General features: G+C 43.3%; 1 protein-coding gene across 1 annotated transcript in view; it reads right to left on the bottom strand.

Annotated features, from left to right (window-relative positions):
* Positions 1 to 12,529, bottom strand: part of LOC141985427 (uncharacterized) — a 95,556-nt gene continuing 83,027 nt past the window's right edge. The window contains exons 11-13 of the mRNA XM_074949531.1: positions 9,120 to 9,261; positions 1,382 to 1,511; positions 1 to 150 (exon numbers count right to left, since the gene is read on the bottom strand). Of these exons, the coding sequence (XP_074805632.1) occupies positions 18 to 150; positions 1,382 to 1,511; positions 9,120 to 9,261 (405 nt within the window). The 3' untranslated portion in view covers positions 1 to 17. The remainder of the gene's footprint in view (positions 151 to 1,381; positions 1,512 to 9,119; positions 9,262 to 12,529) is intronic.

Genomic DNA, 12,529 nt, shown 5'->3' with positions numbered 1-12,529 from the left:
GATAATAGATCTGAGTTTCAGTTTCTGTCTTCTGAATTTACTCCGCATTTCTTAAGAGTTCTTCTTACATATGGTATTGCTTCTTCCAGAAACCATCGTCTTGTGTACATAAGTAGCATGACATCAAGTAGAAGGTTACGTTCTCTCTTCCTTTAAGAACAAGATGATTACATCACCACCTTTTTGTATATCTGAATTAAACAAGGTTAACAATTGCTACTTACACAGAGAGAATTTTAAAAGAAAACTTGATTTTTAAAAGAATATGTATTAAAGGGCTGCCTACATTGGAGTAATTTAATTTTTGTGTCTCATGCTGATGTTTAGACTACAGGATGGCAGGAAATGAAAACTGATACTCAATGTGAGTCTAACGGCTTCAGATCTTTTAAAGGTCAAATGATCAAAAATGGTTTTATTCACACACAAAAATTTGTGCTTGCAGACAGCCCTATTCTGAATTCCACAAGAACTCAAAATTGTCGTTGTCTTCAGTGGAAGTTCAGGTGCTCAAGGAATGTGGGATCAGACCTATGATTTGCCACAACAGTAGAAATGCCTTATACCCTATAATTTCGCCTGTGTTCAGCAGGGAAAGCAGGGACAAGGTGGGTCAGACAAGTTCTGTCACTGAAATAGAAACAGTGCTTCAGAGTTGGCTGACTTGTAGACTTTGATTTTGAATTATATTACAATAGCGCCAAGAGGCCCCCATGAGGATCAAGGCCCCATTGTGCTAAGTGCAGTGCAAACACACATGAAGACACTTTCAGTAACTTTAGGACCCATTCCTGCAAACCTCAAAGCATGTGGGCCACTTCTATTCATATGAATAGTTCCATTAGTATTGGTCACCTGAGAAAAATTACACACATGCTTAAGTGGCTGCAGAAACAGGGACTACATTTGTGTATTTAATATTATGTGCCCTCTTTGTAGAGAGACTCTTTTTCTACCAGTTTTGTAATTTTTCCACAACTGCATTCCTTCCATTGTAGGGCCCAGTCCTGCAAACGTGAACATGCTTCACTTTATACATGTGAGAAATACCATGTTCATAAGTATTTGCATGATCCACAACTTGTTGCCAGTATTCAGGATTTCCTGACAAAGCAGGTACATGAAGTACAACAAAGTTGGGAAATCTGTGCCAGGATTGTAGGTTTGTTACACTCCATTTAGATTATTTACTCTGTTTTTTATGTATCTCCCCCTATTTGTATAGGTGCAGTTGGTTGTGCCAAGTTGTCACTGTTCTAGTTACATGCTATTTGAATTCCTTATAATATGTTTCACACCCATTATAAACTTTCCAGAAGGGAAAATGGTATCCAACCCCCTTTTACATTTGTAGTAAGAAATAACAAAAATCAGTTCTTACAGCTGTTTATACATCTCTTTCATTCCGATTTCATCATCCTCCACTGAGCTTGTCCCAGCAACACATTTACCCCTTTGTGTCCCAGAATTGCAAGTTGCATCACCACAACTATTGAAGCAATGAGGGCTTTCTGAAAGAGAGAGACAGACATTCCCTTGTTGTTATTCTGGGTCAGCTTTAATTGAATGAATGTGTTCTTTTCCCTTTATTCTTAAAGAAAATATCCTCTTTGCAATGATCAAGTAACAGACAGCAAGGCTAAAAATGGTCCAGATGTCCTGCTTTAACATGATGGGGGGTTGGGGGGAGGGCTAACATAAATCTTGGAAACATCTTTCTGTTACACTGCAAGTGGAGATAACTTAGTGGATGTGGTAAGCGACTACCAAGTATCACATGGTCTAGCATTTCATTGTTAATGTGCTCCAATCGGCGGGGGGGAGGGAGGGAAACGTGTTTCATCAAAGCAGGCTGGCTATAATTCTTCAAACTTTCACACACAATTCCAGAATTTATTTCAGATTATGAAAATATTTTTCCCCACTGCAAAAAACCCACAAACACACACTCAGTTCTAGCCTCCCAGAACAAAGGCGCAATTCCACTAAGCATCTGAAAAATAGATATTTGCTGTCTAATTCTGGGACACCTAACCACAGGGTTTTAATGTGAAGTTTGATACTGAAGTCATCCACACTGTACTATGCAGGCTACAGTTTAGCTACATTCTACTAGAGTAACATCGAAAGGATTATTTATGACTAGGTGCCCTTTAAGAGCTGTTGGGGCTTAGTAGCAACAGTACTGGTCTAACTGCCAGCCACATGGCCTGTCTAGACTAGAATGAAAGGTATGGTATCCAAATATTTTAGTTAACACGGTCTAACTACCATGTTTGAAAGTAGAACATAAACAAGGTGGGTGAGATAATATCTTTTATTGGACCAAATTCTGTTGGAGAGAGAGACAAGGTTTCGCGCCACACAAAGCTATCTTCTGTACACTCAGACCTCCCTCTATTGGTTGACACTTTCTTTGCGTCTATTGGAGTGTAATCACTGAAGAGAGAGGCAATTTCTTAGGTTGCCAGATCCAGTTTGGGCTGAAAAATCACGACACTGAATACTTAAAATATGTCACCCTGAAGAAGAGCTGTGTGTGCCTTGAAAGCTTCTCTCTGTCACCAACAGAAATTGGTCCAATAAAAGATATTTTACCTCACCCACCTTGTCAGTCTAATATCCTACAACCAATATAGCTACAACTACACAGCATATAATATAAACAAGGCCTTTAATACACGTTAAATTGGTTAAGGTACAGAGAGACGTCTAAGCTTTATCTCGATCGGCTTAGACGGTATTAAAAAAATACATACTGCCTAGTCTACGCTAAACTTTTCAGACACGTTAGAACATGTTAACTGTCATGTTCTATCATCAGATCTTTAAATCTTAATCTTGATAAGCTCATTATTACAGGTGTAATGGTGATGATTTTACAGTTAAAACTGAATCTAGACTTTTACAGAAGCATTATTTTTTGCCACTTCTAACCTGTGAGAGGAATAAGCGATTTGTTTTCACACTTGGTGGGTCACATTATGGTATGAGATTAATTTGCTTTCTAGGAATTTGGATAGTGCAGGACTAAAGATGCGTATATGCTAATAATACAATGTGACATGTTCTAAATATTCAGTGTCATGATTTTTCAGCCCAAATCAAAGAAATTGCCTCTCCCTTCACAGTAATTACAGTCCATTACACACAAAGAAATTGTCAACTAGTTGAGGAAGGTCTGAGTATATGGAAGATAGCCCTGGACCCTGGAACTTATCACTAATCTTGCCATTCTAAGAACTAATACTTGAGAGGCACTTAGATATGGAATTTAATGGGCTGTGTAAATACCTAACTGCAGAATTGTTAATACATCCTGGGACATGTCATTCTATATTCTTTATGAAACTATGTTTATGATATGAATATGACATAATTGAGATATACTTTATGCAAAATGGCTCATGTGAGATATCACTGGAAAGGTTATAATTTACGGAATGTGATTATCCAATTTGTATGCCTGTGTCATTTCTGTATCTGAAGTTAGGAATATTGACTATGTATCTGTATTTCAACTGTGCTACTTTGGGTGACGCCCACTGCTAACACTTCAGGTACAACAATGGAAAAGCCAGACAGGGCGGATGGCCCATCAGCGAGGACAACGAACTGTGAAAAGCTTGGCCTTCCTGTGGACGCTCCATACTGGCACTGACTCATGGACGCTGTGATACTACAGGGTCAGGTGGTCTTGTCACCTGATACTAAAACATTACCTGGGACTTCTTGTAACTTTCCACTGTAAAGGAAGGGGGGAGGGAGGGTCAAGTTTGGGAAACAAAGGATTCCCGCCTTATGTAAATCCTATTTAAGGGTGGGGAGGAAGGCAAACAGGACTCCTCCTTTCCTTGGCCTGTCTGCCTAAGAAAGACTGCAAAAGGGAAGGTCAGGGGGAGTCCAGACTGAAATAGGGGTCCAGTCTGAAAAAGAATATAACTGGAACTCTGAACCACACAAACTTTGCAAACTGCCTGCAACAATATCTAGGGTGAGAAATACTATTCATAACCAATTTCTGTAGTGAAACTAGCTTAGTTTGTGTGTTTGATTTCATTTGCTTAGGAATCTGCTTTGTTCTGTTTGTTACCTATTTTACCACTTAAAATCTGCCTTTTATAGTTAATAAAATGTGTTTTGTTTATTATTAAACCCAGTTTCTGTAATTTCTAACTGGGGGGAGGGCAAGAAATGTGCACATCTCTCTCCACATTGAGGGAGGGGCCGAATTTCATAATATATCTTTGGGTCTGTACTCCAAGGGAGGTGGACATCTGAGTGCTGGAGCAAGTCCCTTAAACTGAGGCTTCCCAGAGCTGACCTGAAGCTGGGTGTGGCCCTGCCTGTGTGTGTGTTAGAGGAGATTTTAAGATCCTGGCTCAGCAAGACAGGTTAAAGGGACCCCATGCAGGCAGAACAGATAGACCCAGCAGTATCTTAGCACATCAGGTGGCTTTCCAAGGGGTCCAAACCATCACACATCCCTCACAGAGGACCTATCTAACAGGCTTTAGACATTAGCATAGATACAGTATAATACACATATTACATAAGGAGTTTTAACTAATTAAGTACCCACAGCAGATTTCTCAGGGATTAACTGAATTTAGTTGCTTAGCTAAATTGCAGGCTCAAAAATAATATACGTTTTTCTGTTTTATTAATATGGAATGTAAAGATGAGAAATTATAGAAAGTAAAACCAAATGGTTATGACTGCTTACAAAGTTTAAATGAATGAATTTAACAGGAATCCATTTAAACACTGATGAATTAATAACAATATTAAAAATCAAAATTTTATCACAGATATAACCTTATTATATTTTTTTACTGTTCAACTAACTTCTAGTCTAGTGATAAATATGAATTAATCATAATTAAGTCTAAAATAGTTACCATTGAGTTGGATGCAATACCTTTGGTATTAGAAAATTATAATCTATAATTTTTAGACACTCTAATGATGTTTTACTACCGGCTACATGGGATCTCCAGCATGTCTCCCAACTTGAAGTCCTCCATAAAAAATGGTTACCAGCCTTCCATAACTGGTGACCATGTGGAAATTTATTTTCTTGAGATAGCTGTTGAGGTGGCACAGGTGTAGAATTGGTCTGAGACCTCCCTTGGCTTTTGGGATTAAGAAATAACGGGAGTAGAACTCCTTTCCTCTTAAAATTCCGCATAACCTCTTCCACGGCTCCAACCCAAAGAAAAGATTGAACCTTTTGGACCAGAAGTTTTTCGTGACAGGGGTTCCTGAATAGGTATGGAGAGGGAGGGTGAGAAGAAGGGGAAATAACCTGTAAAACGTAACCCACTTCCACCATGCTCAACACCCAGTGGTCTGTGGTGATATCAGACCATGGACTAAGGAAGTGGGAAAGGCGGTTTGTAAACAAAGGAGAAATAGGGTCTGACATCATGGAAACTGGTATGGCGTCCTCAAGTGTCATATCAAAACACCTGCTTAGAACCCCTGGATATCTGGGTGGGGCAGGTATCAACATCACAGTAGAAAGGAGGGGTGCCCTACATCTAAAACCCCTGCTTCTTTTACTCTGCAGACCCTGATGGACAGGCAGGGCAGAGTACTGATCAGGCTGTTGGGGCCTGTAGTGCTTCATTGAAGTTGCTGGTGTGTACAAACCAGTGACTTAAGGTTGCATGAGTTTGTCCTGAAAAGAGCAAAGCTCCCTCAAAAGGCAGGTCCTGAGGGGCTTGCTGGACTTTCTGCAGGAGACCCGAGGTCGGAAGCCATGAACTCCTGCACATGGCCACTGCCAAAGCCATGGACCTGGCTGCTCAGTCAACCACATTCAAAGCAGCTTGCGATGACGCCCTTGATACTGATTTTCCCTCGTCCACCAGCGAGGAGAATTCTTGCCTGGCCTCTTGTGCAAGCAAGTCCTTGAACTTCTGCCTGGAGTCCACCATGTTGAAATCGTATCTGGCCAGCAGCGCCTGCTGGTTTGCAATCCTGAGCTGCAACCCTCCCCCGCCACCCATAAGATAAATTTTCTACCAAACAAATCCAGTTTATTGGAGTCCTTTGCTTTTGGGGTTGCATCCTGATGGCCCTGCCTTTCTCTTTCATTGGCAGCAGATACCACCAGGATGCTGAGGACAGGGAGGGAGGGGTGTACAAGAACTCATAAACCTGTGCATGAACAAAGTACTTTTGTTAAGACCTTTTTGATTGGGGGGGTGGGGGTGCAGCAGCCTGCCATATGGCTTTAACAGGGTCCACAATGGCCTCATTGAGAGGCAGGACCACTCCTGAAGGGCCTGCAGCAGCTAAAATGTCAACTAGGCTGTGGGAGGATTCTTTCACTACCTACACCTGTATGCCTAGATTTAAAGCCACCCTTTTCAACAACTCTGTGTGAGCCTTAAAGTCATCCTGGGGAGGGGACATGCCTGCTTCTGAAACAGCCTCACCAGGGGAGGAGGAGGAGGAGGCCAGCACCGCTTATGGACACTCTCCCTCTCTTTATGCCTTGGCAGGATCCCGTTGAGCTGGCTCCTGTAGTTCTGTGCCAGGCTTAGTACCAGAGTCTGGACCAGTTGCAGCCCCATGAGACAGCAGTGACCTTTGTTCCAAGGCCACCAAATAAGAGCACCTAGAGTTAGTTCCAGAAACTGGGGGGAAACCTCATGGATTCCCAAAGGGCCACTGGACCAGCATAGGTCCCCAGTGAAGACCTGACCATGCACTTGATGGCACCCCTGTGCCTGGGCCCATGGATGGGTAGGAGCATCTGGGGGAGTAGCAGGGACGACTCCTCAAATGAGAGGAGTAAGATTTGAACTCTGACTCAGAAGACAAGTCTATCCGGTGACCATGGAGGTGCAGTTCCCACCAGTGCCGAAGACAAGACACCTGCACCGAGGCCAGCATAGCCAGTTTCCCTTTTGACAGTACCAAAGGGCCTGGCATTGAACTATGACCAGAAACAACAGGCTTCCTCCTGACCATCAGCACCGATACCACTTACCCTTGTACTGCCAGTCATACTGGTACCAAAAGTGAAAGAAGGTCTCTTACTGCAGCAAACGCCTCCAGCCTGGTCGGCACTGAGATAGCGTTGGTACCGATAATGCAGATGTAGACTCATCCGGTACTGGACTTGATGGTACTTGCATAGGTGCCGGAGTCAACGGTGCCGACTTCTGCAGTACCGAGGCAGAGGAGTGCCTTGACCTAGGTCGTACTCTACTCTGATACCCACAGCGGGCCATCTTCGGTGCCGAGGACCGTCCCCTCTCGGCCGACTGCTTCTTGTGCCTTTTCCTAGGCACTGGGGATGGTGAACGGTGCCGGAACTCCGGTATGATAGGAGGAGCATGCCTTATCAAAGCCGAGGCACTCTGCGCTGAGTCAGACTGGCCTGGTTCAGTGCCGCCTCCATTAACAAAAACTTCAGCCTGGCCTCCTGGTCCTTCTTCATCCAAGGCTTAAAGTCTCTGCAGATCTGGCAGCAGTCTCCAACGTGAGCTTCTCCCAGGCACTTCAGACAGCTTGAATGCAGGTCACTCAGGGGCACAGCCTTGTTGCAGAAGGCACAGGGCCTGAAGCCCGGTGACTGAAGCGTGCCTTGGTACCAGGGAACGGACAAAAACTCAGCTAACTCAGTAAGTTAAAAACTTACACTAAAACTATTTACAACTATCTAACTATGTCCAAATATACGAAAGAGAAGATCACAGAGAAAGCTCGCCAAAGCAAGGATAGCTGTTCCAGTGATTGTCACGGGCAGTAAGAAGGAAGAGCAGGGTTAGGGGAGTTTATACCGGGGCTACGAGCACACAGCACCAGAGGGCGCTCAAACTGTCCCGACGGGTACCACAGAAGGAAAAATTTCCAGCAACTGTACTTGGGGCATGTACACACCTAGAGTGGAATGCACATGTGCAATCACTTGAAGAAGAAAACAATTTCTTTACATGCATTGCAGACAGGTGCTTAAGGAGTAACTCGTCCTGTTCTCTTGATTATTTTAATGGTCTATAACAGACCTCTAGCAGACCCTGTTCTGGGCTTGGCTAGTTAGCATATTGATTTATGTGCACTCAAGAGCCTGTGATTCTGAGTTATTGTTAACTCTAAAACAGGTATTGGCATCTTTAATGAAGAGTGCCTCTCCCTACCCATCTTTTATCCACGCTATTCTTTCCAAACAGATTGTAACCAGTGATTATAACACTGCAATCATGCAAATTGTCTTGTTTTAGTAATGCTAGTGATATCAAATTTCTCCTCATCATATGAGAAATTCCATTTCCTCGTGCTTATTACCAAGACTCTTAGCACTGGTATATAAAGAATTGAAGAAATTCTTCTCTCTACATTCTGTGTCCCCTTGGTTCAATTTGTTCACAACATACTAAATTTGCCTTTCTCCTGCGTTTGCCTCCTTAGCACCTTCCCCTTTCACCAGGCTTCAACTGAGATGATTAGCCCTCCCCACCTGTGATATGCCGGCTGTCCCATTTGCACAGCCCCCTTTCCCCCCTGGAATGCGACCCACAGTTCCACAAAATGAAACCCTTCAGCTTCACACCAGTCCTGTGGCCAACGGTTCAACTCCAGTATTTTCTGCCTTGTACCTTTTTTCGCTCATGGAACCGGAATGATTTCTGAGATTACTTGGACTTTCCTAATAGGACTTACTTAATAGCTAAGCCTTGTGCTTACCTTGTGCGCACCCTTAACCCAAATAAGCACTCATGATCTGATCCAACTCCCACTCAGCTGAATGGAAAGACTCCCATTAACTTCAATGAAGTTGGGTCAAACTCTTACTGACTCAAAGCTACTTCTAGTTTCCCTTTAAATTCAGTAATAGCAAAAACCATAGGTAGTCTGTAACCCTAATCTTTATTTATACTATACTCATCTTACTTTAACCAAATGTTAAAACAACAGTAACCTTTTTAGCTCATAACTCAGCAAAAAGTTCATGCCCCTTGTTTGAGAAGCTGGCAATTTCATGTCACATCACAAATCATGTGTTACCAAAGAAATTTCTCGGAGTCAAGCAAATAGAGCAGATTTAGCCCAACACCTGTACTTCTTTCTGAAAACAGGATATTTTCAAAGATTTGACATACCTGCATCAATACCAAATGTGCTTTGGTGAGAAATTGTTAGTATTTCTGCATTGCCATGAACCACTGAAGCCAAACAGCAGCAGGAAGACCTATTCTCCAAGGCTTTCGTTTTCTCCATAAGTGAACTGTTCTCTGTGCTCATCTATAGAAATATAGGTGTTAATGTATTAATGCAAGACAGAAAAACCCATCAAAAGCAAAAATGTAATGAGCTCAGTTATCTCTGAAGACAACAGGGTGCTGTCTACCACGCTTCACAAATAACATGGAGAATAATGTGAAAATGAAACATCAAAAACCCCATCAGATGTTGTATTATAATGTTACACTACCTGCAAACACCAGTATCCACCAACAGTGCTAGGGCTAGTTGTAAAATGTGTACAGACAGTAACACATGCTAGCATTGGTGGGGCAATAAATAGTGTGTATAGTGCAGTTCTCCATGAAAAGCGACTGTCAAAATTGTGCCTGCTCTCTCATCAGCTCTGCTACCCATGTGTATTCTACGACTTCACTGACACAAATGTCAACTACCTTTTACGCCTGTTCTCACTGTAGAGTAAGCACAGGTCTAGCAGTGTGAGCTGGACTCTTCTGGTCATCTCATTCAAATTCACCTTAAAAACTGACTTGAGACAAATAAAATTAACGAAAAACCTGCTCCCCAAGAAGTGTAAATGCACTTGTATCACACCTAAATTCTAGGTTGTGTTCTCTTTGGTAAAGGAATGTTTGTTTTCTGAGGCTCCCAGTGCATCTTTGGGCATGGTACAAGTAATAAATGCTAATGATGAACAGAAGAACTGTTAACTAAATTCTGACTGCAGATTCTTTATTGGTGATGGATGGGCCAGAAAGAACCCAGCTTGGCTTTCTGATTCCAGTTTGAGTTTGCAGGGCTGGCAGTTAGAATAAACATCTTTTCCCATGTAATCTTAGCAAACATGATACTGCACACTGAGTGACAATAAACCTGGAGCCCCACAGGGCCATTTTTACAGCTCCCCTTTTCAAAGTCAAAACACACTTTAAAGAGACAGCAAGTAGTCCTGCCAGGCAGGATAATATCCAATCATAGAATCATAGAATATCAGGGTTGGAAGGGACCTCAGGAGGTCATCTAGTCCAACCCCCTGCTCAAAGAAGGACCAATCCCCAATCAAATCATCCCAGGCAAGGCTTTGTCAAGCCTGACCTTAAAAACTTCCAAGGAAGGAGATTCTACCACCTCCCTAGGTAACGCATTCCAGTGTTTCACCACCCTCCTAGTGAAAAAGTTTTTCCCAATATCCAACCTAAACCTCCCCCACTGCAACTTGAGACCATTACTCCTTGTCCTGTCCTCTTCTACCACTGAGAATAGTCTAGAACCATCCTCTCTGGAACCACCTCTCAGGTAGTTGAAAGCAGCTATCAAATCCCCCCTCATTCTTCTCTTCTGCAGACTAAACAATCCCAGTTCCCTCAGCCTCTCCTCATAAGTCATGTGTTCCAGACCCCTAATCATTTTTGTTGCCCTTCGCTGGACTCTCTCCAATTTATCCACATCCTTCTTGTAGTGTGGGGCCCAAAACTGGACACAGTACTCCAGATGAGGCCTCACCAATGTCGAATAGAGGGGAACGATCACGTCCCTCGATCTGCTCGCTATGCCCCTACTTATACATCCCAAAATGCCATTGGCCTTCTTGGCAACAAGGGCGCACTGCTGACTCATATCCAGCTTCACGTCCACTGTCACCCCTAGGTCCTTTTCCGCAGAATTGCTGCCTAGCCATTCGGTCCCTAGTCTGTAGCTGTGCATTGGGTTCTTCCGTCCTAAGTGCAGGACCCTGCACTTATCCTTATTGAACCTCATCAGGTTTCTTTTGGCCCAATCCTCCAATTTGTCTAGGTCCCGCTGTATCCTATCTCTGCCCTCCAGCATATCTACCACTCCTCCCAGTTTAGTATCATCCGCAAATTTGCTGAGAGTGCAATCCACACCATCCTCCAGATCATTTATGAAGATATTGAACAAAACCGGCCCCAGGACCGACCCCTGGGGCACTCCACTTGACACCGGCTGCCAACTAGACATGGAGCCATTGATCGCTACCCGTTGAGCCCGACAATCTAGCCAACTTTCTACCCACCTTATAGTACATTCATCCAGCCCATACTTCCTTAACTTGCTGACAAGAATACTGTGGGAGACCGTGTCAAAAGCTTTGCTAAAGTCAAGAAACAATACATCCACTGCTTTCCCTTCATCCACAGAATCAGTAATCTCATCATAGAAGGCGATTAGATTAGTCAGGCATGACCTTCCCTTGGTGAATCCATGCTGACTGTTCCTGATCACTTTCCTCTCGTGTAAGTGCTTCAGGATTGATTCCTTGAGGACCTGCTCCATGATTTTTCCGGGGACTGAGGTGAGGCTGACTGGCCTGTAGTTCCCAGGATCCTCCTTCTTCCCTTTTTTAAAGATTGGCACTACATTAGCCTTTTTCCAGTCATCCGGGACTTCCCCCGTTCGCTACGAGTTTTCAAAGATAATGGCCAATGGCTCTGCAATCACATCCGCCAATTCCTTTAGCACTCTCGGATGCAACTCGTCCGGCCCCATGGACTTGTGCACATCCAACTTTTCTAAATAGTCCCTAACCACCTCTTTCTCCACAAAGGGCTGGTCATCTACTCCCCATGTTGCGGTGCCCAGCGCAGCAGTCTGGGAGCTGTCCTTGTTAGTGAAGACAGAGGCAAAAAAAGCATTGAGCACATTAGCTTTTTCCACATCCTCTGTCACTAGGTTGCCTCCCTCATTCAGTAAGGGGCCCACACTTTCCTTGGCTTTCTTCTTGTTGCCAACATACCTGAAGAAACCCTTCTTGTTACTCTTGACATCTCTTGCTAGCTGCAGCTCCAGTATTAATCATATTAGTTCATCGTCCTTCCCATGGCTCTGACCACATCTCCCCCTCAGCAGAAATCCACTCTGTACTACTTGTGTTTATTGTAATGTACCTGTTTGCCTCTAGGCGGCAAGCGCTTCAGGGTGGTGATATTGTTTTATGGATACTTTTTTACTACTGTAAAGAACAGTATTCATCAACAGCACTATGCAAGTAACAGTATTTGAATGATGATGGCTATTCCTTCAGGCCTATGTTAGCCGGTGAGTACCAGTTGGTTCTGATACTCTGGGGTGGTTTAGGGAGATCATATTCACTTCTGAGCACTTGTAGACGCATGTAGGTACAGTGAAAACCTGGAACTTTTTTCTCATGCCCTTGCACATGAGTGAGCAATAAGCTACTTCTCTGTAAATATTATTTGCCATCCATTACACTGTCCATAGCGATACTAAATTATTGTTTTCTTCTTGATATTTGACTGACAGACATCTCTTCATTCTAGCACTTCAT

Source organism: Natator depressus, chromosome 3 (genome assembly GCF_965152275.1).
Source record: "Natator depressus isolate rNatDep1 chromosome 3, rNatDep2.hap1, whole genome shotgun sequence".
NCBI lineage: Eukaryota > Metazoa > Chordata > Testudines > Cheloniidae > Natator > Natator depressus.
The sequence above is the reverse complement of the archived record's forward strand: the minus strand, read 5'-3'. Positions and strand labels throughout refer to the sequence as shown.